Here is a 17,675-nt window from a genome sequence, read left to right as displayed (position 1 = left end):
ATGCTTTATTTAGTCAGTGAAGCGAAATGATGTGACGCTGATGAGAAGTGGTGTCAGCGGTGCTTTAACACCACCGCAGCTGAAGCTCGGAAAACAGTCACATCCAATGGAATGACAGAGGGTCACTTCAACAATATTAGTCATTTTCACTCTTGAGCAGATGTCTTAAGGGACAAGATTATGGCTGTGATTTCACTGTGACTCAACATGCATATCAGCAAAGCGTGAATGTGCTCGTGTGTGTTCCAGTCTGTGTGTGTGCATTAGTGAATTTGAATGCACTTGTTTATGTATATGTTGCCTCTCAGTGGACATGACAAATGTGTCGCCCCTTCAATGTGTGCTACACCAAGATGCCGCCTTCCAACGCCAATGGAAAACACACACACACACACACCCTGCCACCTCTTCGCCCTCGCTCTCCTCTCCCTGCCCCCCCACCTGCATAATAACCCCCCCCCCCCTCTGTCTTCCCTGCCAGAGCGCCCATGTCCAAACCAAACACAACAGATCAACAACTCGGCATGCAGATCGTGTCACGGGATAAATTATGCGCAGCGTGTCAGCTTCATACGTGGGCTCTCGGCTGGCTGTCCGTGACATGTGTCAGGGTGCCCCTGCATCTCCGCCGTGCAACGCTAATGACGTGATGCCGGGTTAGCCTCCAATGCACCCCACCCCACCCCGCCTCTCTGCCTGCCCTCAACCACCCCAGCCCCTTCTACCCCTTCTCCCACTCCTCTCCCACCCCCCCACCCATCACACGACGATGAGACAGTGTGTCACCTCCAGAAGGGCGGAAGGGGAAAAACTCAGGTTTTAAGGGGATAAAGATGGACAACAGTGTCTGGTCCAGTGTGAGGCTGAGGTGGTTGATGACTAAAGGCCTTTAAATAGAATATACCAGTATGGAATTTAGCATTTTTAAAGGGGCACTATGTAGTTTTTAGAGAAGAAATTCAAACTCAGAAATATCTATTTATTCCATTATTGAATAAACAAGCTGTTCTCAGAGGAGAATAAGGTCCTCAGGACAGAAAGGTGGCAGGGTCCGACAAAAAACCCCCGAAGTAAAACCGCATGAAATTGTGTTGTCCTTTATGGTCAGTTTGTTTATTCAGTTTATTCAGTCATGAAAAAGAAGAGTTTGTTTATTTAGTTTGTTTAGGTAGAAAAAAAAGATCTTTTGCTTCTGATTAAAATCTTTTCCCCAAAACTACATAATGCACCTTTAAGTATCTTCAATGTCCAAAAAGTAATTTTCTAAAAATGGAAAAATCAAGAAATGTAAGTCTTTGTACAATATTAACAGTATAATATATTTTATAAATATTACTAATTTTTTGATTATTATTAACTCAAATAATAGTGATGATAATGATGATAATAATAACTGTTATCAATGCGACCGCATCGTTTTTCAATCAGACGTATGCAACGCAAAACCAAATGCCAAAGGCCAGTATCAGCTCTGTATATCGTTCCGACCCTTTTACATACACAACATGACATGTAAGACCTTTTTAAAACAATTTACCGGTCTCCCCCTCCTCCGTCCCTCGCTCTCCCCTCTCCTCAAATCTCTACCTTCTCTTCCTGCTCAAGATGGTGCATTTTTTATTTATGCCCCCTTTCTTTTCCTTTTTTTTTTCTTGTTTTTAGTCTTTGTATGCAAATCCTGTCTGACTTGTCTGAATTATGTGTGTCTGTCCGGGAGCCTCTGTGATTCGGAGTGACTGAGGATTGCACACACGGTGATTGCATCCACTGGGCCTACTCTGAGCCTTGCATAAGTAATTGAGATGTCAGTATGTGTTCTCATATTCCCACAACAAAACTGTAGGAAAACATGCACTGTTGAAGGTCATTTGAATAATTCCTTAATGGAAGGGAGGCCTTGTTTTTCGGGATGCATGAAAAAGCAAATGTCAATGATCAAAATCAAGCAGCATCATATCTCATGGAGGCAGCACTGATTCCTGGAGCACTTCACCCTCTATCTGCTTCTCTTTCTCTCTGAAAAGATAGATAAGGGATAAGTGTCTTTGTGCATATCAAACACAACACAAGCCACTATTTCTCAAGGGCCTTTTTGAAACACAAATTGGTTTTGAGACATTTTCTATGTTGACCTCTTTGATTTGAAATAGGAAATGACAGGGACGTGGTAGTTCTCATATTCAAAAAAACCCCTGAGAGGTCAGTCGCTAAATCATACATATACCAACAGAATAATGGGAAATGTGTCATTAATCTTTCATGTATGGATTATTATTGTAGCTATAGACCTGTCCCCAGGTGATCAAGCAAATAGAGATAGATTAGCTGCTCTGCAGCCAAGGTAACATATAACATGTATATTTATATTGTTCATCATGTCGGAATCTCAGAGATTAAGAATTTATATCGTGATTTCTGTGTAGCATGATAAATGTGAGTCAAAGAAACAAAGATACACAACAAAAACAAACAGAACCATTCCCCCTCCACAAAAGGATGAAAGAAAAAAAAAAGAAAGATTACAGTGCAGTGTAACAACAGAATGGATAGGTATCGCATCTTGTTTTCTAAAACCACATCCCTCATCCTACCAAGATGGAGGAGACATTTCATCCCCCTGTACGCTTTGTGTTTTGTCCGGGCTTGTGATGGATGAAGGGCCTGGCGACACACACCTGCAGTTCTCATCCACCACCACATCATAACTAAAGGCTTGGCAGACTGAGATGATCTCCTGCATCCGTTAGCCTGCTGCTGTCAAACACCATCATTCTCCGAAGACAACTCTGTCACATCGACCCTCCCACTGCAAAATAAACCCACCTTGATGAAAGACTGCCGCGTGTCCATCAAAAAAATACAAATACACTGTTACTGACACCAGCCGGAGTGCTGCACTCCCAGTGGCATGAGTATCACACTGTGGTGCCTGAAATGATGTAGTATGACTCTTAAAAGTGTCTAAAAAAATGCTTTTCTTGTACAATATCTACTTCTTCAATATATCAGAATGAATGAGAGGAAAATAAAAGATCTCATCAGGTTATTTGTATATAAGCTATGCAGAAAACTAGTAAGGTGGGATAAAGCTCTCTGACTGGTTAAAATCTTTGGAAGAAATGGGTTAGCTCTTTTGTTTTGGGTCAGAAAAGGCATTCATTTTTAAATGCTTTTACTGCACCATAAAAGTGTTATGTGAAGCTTAACACTTTTAACACTAATGGTTTTCTAGAACCGGAAAAAAGGTTTTGCTATTTGGAGGCATATCCATGTGAAGCTATGTGCAGAACCTAAATGCAAATTGATATACATTTTAGGAAACATTTGATAAAATGATTATTATTATTTATTTTTAAGGCTCTAAAAAGAGTGACAGGAAAAGGAATGAGAGAGAGAAGGGGTGACATCCGGCAAAGGGCCACAGGTCAGATTTAAACCCTAGGCCTCTGCAGCGAGGACACAGCCTCTGTACATGTGACACACGCTCTACTAACTGAGCCACCGAGGCGCCACATGTTTGATAAAATTGTTGTTAAAAAGCTGATTTTGCCAGTAACCTTACTTAAACACGATTAAAAGCACAGTATGTAACTTCTGTCGCTAGGGGTCTCGTAGTTTGATGTTGTCGTGAAGTAGTGTGAGATCATGGGAGTTGTTGTCTTCAATGTTACGCAACCAACATTGCAGGTAACAATCTATCTGATGTGGCTCAGGCAGAAATGCTGAGATAATGTATATAAGTTTTATTCATGTTATGTTTAGTAACATTTGCTGACTTCCTTTGTCACTCGATGACATATCAGCTGATGTTTTCTGAAAGTTATAGTGACAGACCAGCAAATGAAACACACCTTTACCTTGAATAGAGGTGCGCTGTTTGAAGACATGTTTATGTGGAAATGTTACATATTTTATCTTTAAGTGTTACTTACTGAATAAGGTTCTGCTGTTCTGAAAAAAAAATGAAAGTATTGCAAACGTCCCCTTTCAGTGTCTGTGATTATAGTCTCAAGATTAACAAAAAAGTTGTGGCACAAACTCAACCTGTTCTGTTACTATACAGAGCCCTTTTTTGGTTTGTGTGTATGGACCGTATAGAATTGTCACAGAACCTACACCTTCTACATTATAGACCTGAGACATAATTGAATCAAGTCTTCAAACTGACTTAAATCATCATAAAAATAGACTGAAGCAGGTATCTTGTGCAAAACATGAATTCTGATAACTCCCCCCCTAATGAAATTTCCACAATGAGCCGTTTTATCAGGATCCAAACAGATTTCTCCGACTTTAGTTTGTGATCCAGTACAAAGGCTCTCAGTCGTCGTTGCTTTGTTTGTTGATTCTCTGTCAGACATTGTTTGTTTGGTTTGAGGTATTTTGGAAGGGTATTAAACCATACGTCGGAGTTGTGTGCGAAGTTGGGGGGTTTATAGGCGGCAGACGCACGCCAGGATCCTCAGCAGGAGCTTTGTCTTTGTTTCATGGTTGACAATGATCGTCATGCCGCTCTCATACACAAAACAGGTACCTACAGCCTGGTAGGCTGCATGAATTGCATACATTTGAAGTGATAACACACCTTGAAGCATTAGAGGTGAACTTCTGAGAAGAATCAGAGGCGCTGGATCAACATGCCCTCCTGCAGTTAACTTCACCTCTCTGTCTCTAACAGATGACCCACATGTATAAAGCACACTTGATTTAACGCACAGAATCAGGGTGTAAGGTGGAGTACACATTCCCATGCAAACACCAGTATACCCCTGCTCTATCTAGGCAGAGGCAGACGCAAGTTATACAGGTTAATACTCCCTCCCCGTGTTCCCACCAGCCCAGGTAATTTTGTTATTCCGTTTGTGCCCTCTGTCTACACCCACCCCTGTCTGCTGTACATAATGGTCCCAGCCCTGAGAGGAAGCAGGCATTTACTTATACAAAACCTTGAGGAAATCCCTACCAATCCTCAGGGCTCACGTTCAGCAGCGCCCAAAACACAAAGGCTATGCAAATCTGCCCAGCCTGCGTTTATCTACCCTCGGTTTCCGTTTGCACCACGGGAACCAGCATTGTGCCGTGCGTGGCGATTATCGCATGTAATTTACATAGAATACGCACAGGAAACAGTGCACTGATCTCTAACAAAGCAGGAAAGAGTCTCTATCGGCTCAGCAGCTATCTGACGGCACAGCAAAATTACAGGTTTAGCTGTGGGGTATTAAACCTACAAGGTGTTTTTTATTTCTGGTGTGCAGGGAACACTATCTCCTCCAAATGTTGCTTGTTTATCTGCCTTGTTTGTTTTATAACCCAACTCTAGCAGCCCCTTTCCGAGGGAAGCTGCATCTTCAGCCGGGCTAATCTGCCCTCTGCCTGTGTTTCCTTTGTCACTGAATCCGTGTATCAACACAGCGAGGTGCAGCCAGATCGAGGAGGTGTGTAATTGCACAAAGACACTCATGCTAATATAGCCGGGAGAGTGAGTGTGTGTGACTGACTCAGCCGACATGAGACATGTTGTGAGTGTGAGGAATGGAATTCATAACACTGCAGCATGGCGTCATCCATACAAAGGCTGGTACTGTAAGTACTCTATCGGAAACTTGAGACATGAGGGCGAGATGAGAGATCAAATTCCTGATGCAGACGCTTTTACCTGCAGGGCTGCCTGAAGAAAGACCCACAACTTGCCCCTTACCTTGGACTCTGGGTCAGCAAGGGGTCATTAGACACAATGAGTCACTCTCAGTTCTCAGTAACTAAAATGAATAAATGTTAAGGCTGCAGTGTACATTAAATGAAGTCAGACCAGCACACAAAGCGAGAAAACTTACAAAGCGAAACATGGAGAGAAAAAGCTGTGCAACAAAAGAGACTGAAGGACTGACATGATGGAGATGCTGCTTGACTTGTGAAAAAGGTGCAGAGATTGTCTGTCGGGCTCTTCAAACATTTATTTTGTGTTTTTTTGCACTAAACAGCAACGTTTTTTCAATGACCTTCAATGAAAATCACACTCAGAAATGTTCAGGCAACAAACTTGTTGACACTAATGAAGCTGAAGTGACACTTCATCCTGCAAAGATGTTGTTTTATCTGAACTGAAATGCCGATTGGTATGTTGAAAATACAGCATTTAAACCCCCCATGCATCAGATTCCTGCTCTGGTGAAGGATGCAGGAATCTTAGGGTCAACAACTGATGAGAAGTGACTGAAAAATTACATTGAAGTTGTAATTCAGTTTTGTTTATGGACTGCATTTGCAAGTTTCACCGTCACGTCCCCGTCACAAACATCAATGTCATTTTTTTAAATGCACAGAGCAAAACAGAAGCAGTATTTTCTTGTCAGCAGATCTGAGAAAAAGGACAGCTTGCCGTTTGTGCATCATCTGAATGGTTGTTTTAATTATTGGTGGGTTCAGTGTGGCCAGTCAGGAGGCTATATCAAGAAGAACAGACACCCATCTGATTTTATTCCAAGAAGACAGGCAAAAGTACACGGCCGTCGTTAATATAACACTGATTCTTTCAGAACGGGCCCTCCGAAGGCCAGTCACAAGCCTAGCATGGGTTTCTTTCAATACAATAGGCACCCTTACAGACTTATCCTCCCCGTCATCTTCATCATTATAACAATCTTCAGCAGTATGATGCGGCTCAGTCATCAGTTTCAAGTATGACACCAGTGACTTTTCTTTTTCTCTTAAATTTGTGTAAACATGAAAGCAGGCCAGTTGCACAACCAAAAATATGTACTAAAAGTGAGCCAAGAATTATGTAAATGTCAGATCTAAGTTTAACCGACAAAATAAATCCTCTTACACTGTGTTAGGAGTTGATACGGGTGTGATTGCTTTAATTTGCCGCCAAGCAAACGCTACAGAGTTAAGTTTAATACATGTTGAGTTCGGTGCACCACCATGACAAATGAACACACAACCACAAATGTATGACTGTTAACAACTGCTTTGGGGTTTATTTTACAATTGAGAAACAAATGAAACAAACTAATCGGTGCTAAAAAGTTTTTGTTTTTTTTACAATATCGTCGATAAAACATTGAAATGTATAGTCATTGTGCATCGCTTATTTATTTTCCACACCATTTCATGCATCAAATTGGATGCAAGTATAATTAAAATCATTTCTGTAAACCAAGCCAAAGAAGCTAAATTTGTATTTTCTTTAAAAAAGGACATTTTGTAGCTCTACAGCATATATCTATATACACCATCTGTTTTTATTTTTTATCATTTTTGTATATAAAATGACAATATAAAAGTTAGAGAATGCACACACCTTAAGATACAAAGAATGTTGAGCCGTTTCAAATGGTAAGATATGTCTTATGGAGTACTGACATTTCACTGTAATCATTTACATGTAACGGACTGTTCTCTTTACAGTTGAATAAAGCGACACAATTTAGAAAGAGAAAGTTGTAACAAACCATACAACTGGAAAATTGCTATAAGGTGATACTTCACAACAAGGAAAAGTTTTTTGAGCAAACTTGCATACTGACGGCCATTCATTTTTCACTGATTGACTCGTAACCAGAAGCAGCATTTCAGTTTTTCCAAATGTTCACATGATCTTTTTTCTAATACACTGACAGTTTTATGAGCAGGCCATTCATCATCAAAAAACATTGCAGTGACAGGAACCCAAAAAGGAGCGGGGGGAGGGGGGGGGGAATGATAATCCTTGATCTTTTAAAAATCAATCTGATTTTGACAAATGCAAGATATTTCAAAACATGTTCTCTTTACAAATTCAAAAATCAACCGTCTAAGGTGCTACTTCAGTCTTTCAGGGTATTCTTTCATTCTTTTGGTGTATACATTTAATTTTCACCTTCTTCATATCAAGTATTATACAGTTTTCTATTCCACCAATTCTCTTTCCACTCACCACTTTGACCATTGAAGCAGTAGTTGTATTTTTGCCATGAAAAGATTAAAATCTTGTGTTTAACCTTGATTCACTAAAATACATGCACAGATCAGACAAATAGCATATAAATATATTACAAAATAAGTGTAAAAAAGCTTGGCAAAACAAAAACAAATCAACATGAAAAGACATGGTCCAGTCAGGCAGTTATCACAACAAAAAAAAAAAATTATAAGACCGATTTTTTCTGGCGGCTCAGTTCGGCCCAGTGCAGTAACTGTGAACAATGTCATTTTAGTGCAATGAAATTCTAATCAGTTCCACAGCTGTCAGTCTCTACCCTCAGCTCGAGACCCCGCTTACACCTTCTCTATCTTGTCTAGCTTCTCCAGTTTCTCCAAAGCAGTGACAAACACCAGGTGGTCCTCTGGAGACTTGCCGTGGGTCTTGCTGAGGTGCAGTTTGACTGCGTGTTTGCTGACGAATGTCCGATTGCAAAGTCTGCACTGGTACACAGAGCCTGTGTCGTCCTCTGGCGTGGTCAAGGCTGACAGGGGGCTGCCGAATGTCATTTTGTCTGTGATCACCTTTGAGGCAGCCTGCTGCTCCCGTAGGTGCTCAGCTGACAGTTTGGACAGGTCCTTCAAGCTGAAGCCCAGGTGAGACTCCAGGTGGCCGATGTAGGCGGAGGGAGTCCTGAACTGGGAGGCACAGTCACCACAGAGGAACACGGGCTGGCACGAGTCCATGTTCTTGAGAAACTTGGTGCCCCCAGTCCGTCTCAGCTGGTACTTGACATTTGCCAGCCAGTGGGATATGGTGGTCATGGAGAGGCCTGTGAACTTACAGATGTGGACCCTTTCCTGGGGGCCCAGGTCAGTCATGGCGTAGCGGCCCTCCGACGTCTCCCTCAGGCTGGAGGCGAACTGTGCCTGGAGGATGAGGAGGTGCTGGGGATTCCAGTTGGATTGCCTCCCTTTCCTCTTCTGCACAGGTGAGAGGTCCTCTAGGGCGTCCTCAAATGCGCTGCCGTCGGCGTCCGACTTCTCTGAGATGGAGGAGGGAGTTGAAGATTTAGGTGTCAGTCTTCCGGTGAGGTTCTTTACCATATCGGAAATGTCCATCAGAGCATTCTCTCTCAGAGGAGAGGAGACTGAGTCAGGGAGGGAAATGAGGGGTTTGTTACCATTTAAACTATTGTTGTTCAAGAGCGCTCTGCTGCTGCTGTTGTTGTTGCTATTGTTGCTGTTAGTGGCGGACTTGTGTTTGCTCAGATCTATGGGCTGGTCACTGTTGTCATATAACGGATAGTGGTTGATGGGCTCAGCTGGCTTGCCCTGAGGAGTTGGGTTGAAAGCTGGCTTATCCATCATGCTGTTGCTGATTTTGTAAAGCATAGATAGTGGATCTGCAGCTGGGCTTACTGGTTTGGAGGCCTTACCCAGGTGAGTGTTCATGATTGACTGGAGTGCGCTGAGAGGGTTGATGAAAGGACTTTCCGGTGAGTGATCGGTGATGATGCCAAGACTGTTGCCATTAGTTACCGGGGATTGGCAAGCCTCAGAGCCGTTCTTTGAATGGTTGTTGTGGCCATCTACTAGGCTCTCTTTGGGCTCCTTCTTGCAGATGAGCTCTGAGTCTACACTGCCTGGGCTGCTACTTCGCATACCCGACGGTTTACCTACGGAAAGGTCATTCGGAGATGCTAAATGCTCTCGCTGCTCTCTCAGTGCAGGAGAGGGGGATTTTATTAATGACGGGGCCCGACATCGTTCCAGGCTCACCATCTTCTCCTCCTTTTCTTTTTTCACTGTGGCAGCTTTCCCTGTCACTTTCTCCACAAGCTCCTCCATGGCAGTGACATTGCTCCTGAGTGGGGTTGGGGAGGAAGGACTCCGTGGCGAGTGGATGACTGAGTTGGGGTCGTTCACCAGGCCCCGTAGCCCACTGTTAAACATTGGCTGCATGTGGACACTCTGGATCATCGGGGGTATAACAGTGGTGGAGCTCTTCATGGCACCCTGCAGCTGGTAGGCTGCATGAATGCTAGGGTAGCCACCCCATGTGGGTGTGCCTGTCTGGGCCTTGCTGATGGCACTGGATACTGTGTTCTCAAGGGATTTAAGAATATCTAAACCCTCTTTCGGAGCCTCCTCCAGATCTTCTTCTCTAAGGTATTTATATGATGTGGTGTCAGTCTCAGATTTCTCACCTGAGTCATCTTTCTCCTCCTTGATTTTTCTCTCCAGTGGCTCACCACCCTCAATCTTTTCATCCTCACCTCCTTCCCTCTTTTCCTCTGAGCCAGAGGACAGGGCAGGGGACACTGGCTGGGACTTAATGCTAGTGGGAACAGGGAGCCTGGTGGTGGTCGGTGGCAGTGGGATCGACTGAATCTTTTCTTCCACCACTGGGTCAAAAACCAGCTGTTTTCCCTTCTTGGAGGCAGAATTTGTAACCTTCAAAAAGTGACCTGTGACCATCATGTGGGCAGTCAGCTGTTGCAGTGTATCATGAGAGCTCCCACACTCCATGCATTTGAGGATCTGGGCTTTACGAGCTTCAAACTGCCATGTGTAGCTGGCACCGTTCTGGTAGCCATAACGGTTGTTTGGCGTAACATAAGGGTTAGCTGCAGATTTTGTATCTTTGCCAACATCCCCGAGGGATACACTGCCCCCACCACTCCCAGCATGGATAGAGTCTGGGGAGCACGGGGAGACTATAGCATCTTGTATAGCTCGCTTTTTAGCTGAACTGGGCAGCAGTTTAGTGGCCAAGGCTGGCACTGGTTCTTTGAGAGGCACTTTCTGGTAATGCTTGGTCTTGATCATATGAACGCTGAGATCTTGCAGAGACTCAAATGAGTGGCCACAGTACATGCACTTCAGCACCTTCTGGGCATCCTCCTTCCCCTCCATTTCCATCAGGGAGCGCTTGCGTGGTTTGGACCAGCGCTTTCCCTGCTCCTCCTCTTTGTCCTTGTTGTCGTCTCGATAGTGGCCCGTCTCATTCATGTGGACCGTCAAACCCACCAGTGTGTCGTATGCAGCGCTGCAGTCTTTGCAGCGGAACTTGCTTGCACCAGTGAAAACAGAGCCATACAGCTTGTTGTTCTGCCGGTAGAGCTGCACTGTGCTGAAGAGGCTGGGCTCTGGTAAAAGGTGGTAGGGTGTCTGCTGAAGAGTTTTGGCAAGCGCTGCCTGGTGCCAGTCATAGGCCACACCACCGTTACTAGCAGCACCACTGCCGCTCCCATGGCTGCTGGTTGCACTGTGGCTGCTAACAGAGCAAGCTGCTGTGCCATTAGTATTGCCACTCGCGCTGCCTGTGTGGTTGACAGTGGTAGTGGAGCTCCTGCCATTATGGTGGCTGCTAGCCATGCTGACCACACTGCTCTTGTTTGTAGTTGTAGTTATGGAGACAGAAGCAGTGGAGGCGGGCTCTGGAGTGGTGAGGGGACTGTTGACGCTGCCAGCTGCAGCAGGCTTGGATTTCATGATGTCCATTGTGATACTGGACCAAGAGGCATCTGAGATGAGGTTTGCATAGACGGCTTTCATCTGTGCCAGGCTATCCTGGAAAGAGAGGCCATTGTTGGGGCGGAAGGGCAAAGTTGCGCCGTCCCTCTCCTGACCGTCCCTGGAAGAGGTGCTCTTGAAGTCCGGAAGTCGGTCGCTGGCATCGCTGAGTGGAGACCCGTATCCAGCGTCAGGGTTAGTGCCATTGCTGAGTGGAGAGTCTCTGTAACTAGGTGGCTGGCCTCCATCTGCGTCTTCCTCTTCCTCGTTGCACAGGAACTCAGTGTCCTGGCCGTCTAATGAGAGGCCGTCATCCTGCAGGTGCTCTTCCTCATCTTGAGCGCCTGCCTTAAGCTCGTCCTCGGGCATATATGCTGGAGAGAAAGAGAGCAAGAGAGAAAGACAAAACAGAGGAGGAAAGAAGAGAAGGAAAAGAGGTCAGCTCAGTGAAATTAAAGATTTACAGCACACTAACAGGACCACTGTCAAAATAACATGGAATGAATACTCGATGATGGGAAATGTAGGCTTTTATTCTCATCCAATGTGAATGTGTGTATGTGTCTGTATGCATGCATGCATGAGTTTGTGTGTATTTTACACACATGTGGCTCTGAAAGCCAGTGGTGAAAAAAGCCTCCGAGGGAAAAATAAATCACTGAGCTTCTGACAGTTGTCCTTTTCCTTCCCAACTCCCTATTCCTCCACACATGCCTCATGTTCCCCAGGAAATGACTGGCTGTTTGGCCTTGTTAGCCAGCTGCATGCTCGCATGTTCAATTCCCCCCTTTCTCTTTCCGTCTGTCTTCCCCAAGCTTTACTGCCTCTCACTCATCCAGTCGGTAAAGTTCAGCTCCTACCATGTTCAGGTTATGCAAACGATTGGATAGGGAAAGAAACAAAACACTAATTTGGAGATATCGCAGCTTTTCCTAACACACTGTGATGAGCCGAAGTTCATTTTCATTTGAGCTAATTAGCGGGAACTTGATTGAGAATGCCACGATGATTGTAGAGGGAAAGGGTCTAGGGAAGAGAGTTGAAGGCTTTGCAAAATTTACGACTGTTGTTTGATCTAAAATGGCATGGACGATGCTTAACACAAAAGACAGATTTAAAAAAAAAAAAGAAACGCGAACACAAGATCAAAGATCGAGGTATGGGGAAAGAGAAAAAAACAAGAAGGAGATGTAACAGGTTTACCAGTAAAATGTATAAATGCAAATGAGATAGAGGGCTAGACTATGTGTGTGTGTGTGTGTGTGTGTGTGTGTGTGTGTGTGTGGATGGGGCATGCTAGGGAAGACACAGCGTGCATCAGTAAGTAGGAGAGACAGGAGGTGGTTAGAGGGAGAAGAAGTGAATGATGTGGGGGAGAAAGAAAAAGTGAGCAGGAGGTGGTGGGTTTGGTGGGCGGGGAGACGGGTCGAAAGAGAAGAGGGAGAAAGAGAGAAGAGAGAGAGAGAAAGAGAGAGGGTGAGGGAGGCAGGGAGACAGGAAAGACGGCCCCCTAGCTCCTTCCTTTATCTCCTTCCTGCATGGTGAGATGTGTGTCCTAGATGCCAGTATCAGTCTCTCCTGATGAAACAGATGTGCTGTCAGCTTCAAACGGCACGCTAACCTGTCATATCATAATCTAAGTGGACATAATACCTGATATATATACACTGGCACCATTTACTGCTGCCTGAGAGGAGATGGGTGGAGGAGGTGGGGGAGGTGAGCAGCTGCACCGTCGACTGTGACTGTGTGATGATGTGCATGTGTGTGCGTGTGAGTGCCTCCGTAAGTGCCTGCATGCTGGCGGATGCGCGTTTGTCCGCATGCTCACCTCCCCGCGCCCGTGCGTGTACGTTACGCACTCTGCGGCTCATGCATGTTTGCTCTTACAGTGCAAACCTGAACCCACCGACCATAATATTGCCTATAAGTCTGAGTTCGCTGTGCGTGTACTGATACACCCTTCTCCAAATGAGCAACATACTCCCCTAACGCTTGACAGGATTTCAGTGAAATGAGAGCACTACAGGAGAACCTGGCTGCGCTTCAATCCCACTGACAGACTGAGACCGAGACAGTTTCTAAAACTCCTGAAAATCCCTAACACAGCAGATTAGCATTATGTGCTGTACTCTCTACAACACATCTGCAGAGTGTCTTCTGTTACAGTGCCTTCCCCCTCGCTAACCTGCTTCCAGAACAGGAGGCTATCAATACATATCAGCCACTTAATATACAAAGCTTCCTGCAGAACGGCTATCCATTCTTTACAAGCCCACACCAACTGTGCAAACATACAGTAGGAATTACCTATGTGAGTCCCTCTCACTGGCTGCAGCAAAAAAATAGCTAAACCCCAATAATTGGCAGTGCTTAATACACACACACACACACACACACACACGCAGACAGCAGGAATGAGAAGCAGCAGATCAGAAATATCCCTGGGTGAGTGACAAAACACAGACTGCAGCAGGGAGGGGCTTCGAACAATGAGCAGGTCGCCAGGGAACCCTTTGACGATCCCTGTCAATCAATGCCTGTCCTGCCATGTTGTCATGGAAACAACAAAGAGGGAGATATCAAAAGCACACAGACAAAAGACTGGCAGAGACAGACATCTGTAAAAATCACAGGCAGCAAGTGGACGGTTTCGCAAACCATAAATGTACAATACCAGTGATGAAACGTGGCACACGGCAGTCTGAAATAAATGATCTCTCCATCTGTTTTGAGACGCCGCATCTATTCTGACAGGATGCTAAAATCTGAAGCATGAGAGGAAGGAAAAATATTAAGAGCTACACATCAACTCTATCTGTCCAATCACCGCAACTTGAATATGTGTGATTTTGACTAGCGACTAGATTAAGCTCCTTCTCTTGTCCTGGACGCACATATGCCGAGCAACACCAGCAGCGAGGGGGCGGGCTGGGGAAGGGGCAGGGCTGGCGTGCCGTCCCTGGCGGTTTGGTTTGCCGAGCGGGTGATGGCTGTGAGCAGGGCCATCTGCACGGGCGCCAAAGCGCCTGTCACTTTTGCTCGGGGACGTGCCGCCATCAAGGAGACAGGCGGCAGCGTGGCCAGGATAGCACTGCAGACTCACTGTCAGAAGCAGCAGCGATCAAGCCCACCACCAGCCACGCCAGATCACCAACAACACACAGCGAGGAAGCAGGAATTAGCATCTTAGTGCATCTCCCAATACCTACACATACGGTTATTACACAGTTAATAAAAAGGGATATGAAATGTGTTAAGCACCCGAAAGGGTTTGTAGTAGCCCCTTTGGATGTTATAATGGCCTTTTTAAAAATGCATAATGCACAAATGGATTGACAGACACACTTTATGGTGCTGTAAAGTAGCTGTTATCAAAGTCAATGTCTCAGGCTACCAGATATACTTTGGGCAAGAGACCCATTTGCTCTTGAACTCTTATCTCTCGTTGATTAGAGATAAGAGCTCAAGAGTGTGTGTTTTGTTCTCAGCTGCCTTATTTATTATTATTCTTATTTAAATGAGAGCGTTCCTGAAGGACTGCGCAAACTAAAGTACCCATGAAGCACCCTCGCTTGTGATTTGTGCCCGAAAGTAAAAAGATTAAAGAATGCAATGCGTCATTACAGACTTGCACCCTGTGATCTGGTTTGTGCAGGTTCAACACTAGCTCTCAGAGTGTGTGTGCCGAGTCCTATTTTGCAGAACACACACAGTCAGTTTGATATGATGTTTTTGTGATGAAAAGACTGTGGTGAACGCCCTGTGTCCTGCCTCAACACAACACTGGGCCTCACAACGGGACACCGCGATCGACCTAAGCGCTGATCATCTCCAAAACATTCCCCCTCACACGCGGCTCGACTTTTTTGTACGACTTGATTTTTGTAAATGATACAAAATGAAATACGACCAGCAGACACGTCAGCATTCTGGCAAGGAGCAGAGCAGAAACATATCACTCCTTTTCAAAACTTTGCTATCTTTCTCCGCCCTGCCCATTCTTTTTTTTTTTTTTTTTTTTGCCTTCTCCCTTTTCTTTGCTGAGAGTCTGCTGGTTGTTAAATCAATAAAACTCTCTGTCAGGCTCGCGGAGCTTCACCATTTGGCCGCTGTCAAAGCCAAACAAACCAGATAAGAAAGGCAGAAAGGCGATGAAACGAAAGAGAGAGAGAGAGAGAGAGAGAGAGGAAAAAGAAGGGGATGAAACCAGTCAGCCTCCCCCTCGCCACCACCTCCGCCATCAGCCCCATTTCTCCAACACCCCTCTTTCTATTTATTTACACACATTTCTTTATTTATTTGATGTGAGTTTGGGAAGAGGGGGCAATCACGGCAGTCATTTGCGGCACTAATGTCCAATCACGGGCCCCTTCACTCATGTGATTTAGGCAGTGCTGGAGTGGGTTCGCAGCCGAGAATGCTGGGGAGGGTAGGCGGTGGGTGCAGGGGGGGGGGCAGAGGCCGTTTAGGCCGGCCCCTAATAGGAAACTGGCAGTCTTATTCCTTCCCCAGATTCTGTTTGTCACCCCGCTCTCCATTACGTGCCTCTCAACCCTGATGGCTTTGGACAGGAGCTGATCAAAAAGCCATCGCTTGACCTACACGCCGTGGCAGAACGAGACTCGCGCCCTGCACAGGGAGAGGGGGAGAAAGGGAGATGAGATAGAAGAGAAAGGGGGAGGAGGAGGAGTAGGAGGGGTGCATGTGCTGAGAGGAGAAAGAGTGCGGCGGCGAGGAGGGAGGATGGAGGAGGGATGAGGAGGGGAGGAGTGGGTGATAGCTCTCGGACCGGGACAAGAGGGCTGTAAATAAAATGACATTATTATTTCCTCTGTCCCGTCATGTAGAAAAGCCAATTATGGTAATGCTGCTGCCGGCGTGTCAGAGGGAATGCTGGGATGTGCTTCCCGTGAAGCGGCTAACATGAGAGCAATGCCCTGATCAGGAACACAGGCCTCAGTTTGACAAGAGACTGTACAGATAGGGAGAAGAAAAGAGAGGGAAACAAGAGATATGAAGCTCACAACAAAGCTGCAGCTGGGCCTTGTTTTCCTAACAGATAAATATTGAGCTATCTGCTGGAGGAAAGATCTTTTTTGAAAAATCAACCCATTACAGCTGACAAAATGAAGTTTTGTGGATCCGGAGTCTGAATGGGGCACAGTTTACTCTCACAATTTACTCTTTATTATCCTCATCGTATTTCACTCTCACTGCCACAGTCATATATTCATAAGCTGCATCGAGTTGTGGAAATCCCTTTATATTTTTGTGAAAGATCAACAAGCAACAAAAGCAAGCACCCGCGAGGAGGCGTGTCGCGCCGATTCTTAATAAGTGCGGCTCCCTGATATGAGAATGATTGAGAAGCCCGAACCTGAGAGACGCTATCAACCTGAAAAGTTCAGGAGTTCGTGAATTATACTCTGTCACACCTCAAAATTTGACGAGATGAATTATGCAAAGATGGCGGTGAAAGAGCCGGATATTGAGGGTGAAGGCGATCATTTACTTTAGGAGCTAATTCGTTCTCGTCTCATCTCAGGCTTCTCCCGGTATCCCGTTCTTAAAATTCCTCCTACGCTTGATAGGGGGGCTCTCCTTAAAATAATTCCTCAGCTACCTTTCTCTTTTCACTCCCCCTCTTTCTCTTTGCCTCCCACCCTCCTCCTCCTCCCTCCTCCTCTCTCCAGCCTTGCTCACATGCCCACATGGGCCCCTCCCAAGCGGAATAATGGGAGCATATGGCCTAGGCAGCACCTACAGGGCCTTAAATAACTGCTGCAGCATTCCAGCTCGCTGTACCAATTTATCTCTCACCCCCACCTCCACCCCGTTTCAAAAACACTTGGAGCCTGAGTTGAGCTCAGCAGACAGCAGCGGATGGGACGTGTTGTTCTTCAGACACACAGCTACATAATGGACTGACGCAGAAAGTGGTGTGAATGTGAATAAGTGCTGTGCAAACAGGATTAGTGGTGAAATTCTGTATTATTGGCAGATATTCAGTGAGTCAAGCGGCAGCCGTTGCAGTGATCGTTTGCGCTGGTGGCTCCGTGCAAACACTTCACGTCATGTTGATTTACAGTAGGCCGGTAGCATTATGTAAAGTCAACGCGCTGATCTGTTGGAGAGCAGTTTGTTAGTGTGTTTTGCACTGCAAGCAGAACGGCAATGTCGGATTACCTGCCAGTCTGTCCCTCTAAAACTTTGGTCCATACTGTATCTGCACAACTGCTGGCCAGACA

At 45.5% G+C, this 17,675-nt stretch overlaps 1 protein-coding gene across 2 annotated transcripts in view; it reads right to left on the bottom strand.

Annotated features, from left to right (window-relative positions):
• Positions 1-6,957: 6,957 nt before the first annotated feature.
• LOC311259466 (teashirt homolog 1-like) overlaps positions 6,958-17,675 on the bottom strand; it is a 37,303-nt gene continuing 26,585 nt past the window's right edge. For both annotated transcript variants that reach the window (XM_084356643.1, XM_084356644.1), the window contains exon 3: positions 6,958-11,798. In XM_084356643.1, coding sequence (XP_084212769.1) covers positions 8,263-11,798 — 3,536 coding nt within the window. In that variant the 3' untranslated portion in view covers positions 6,958-8,262. The remainder of the gene's footprint in view (positions 11,799-17,675) is intronic.

Source organism: Pagrus pagrus (genome assembly GCF_965226575.1).
Source record: "Pagrus pagrus genome assembly, chromosome: 7".
Lineage (NCBI taxonomy): Eukaryota > Metazoa > Chordata > Actinopteri > Spariformes > Sparidae > Pagrus > Pagrus pagrus.
The sequence above is the reverse complement of the archived record's forward strand: the minus strand, read 5'-3'. Positions and strand labels throughout refer to the sequence as shown.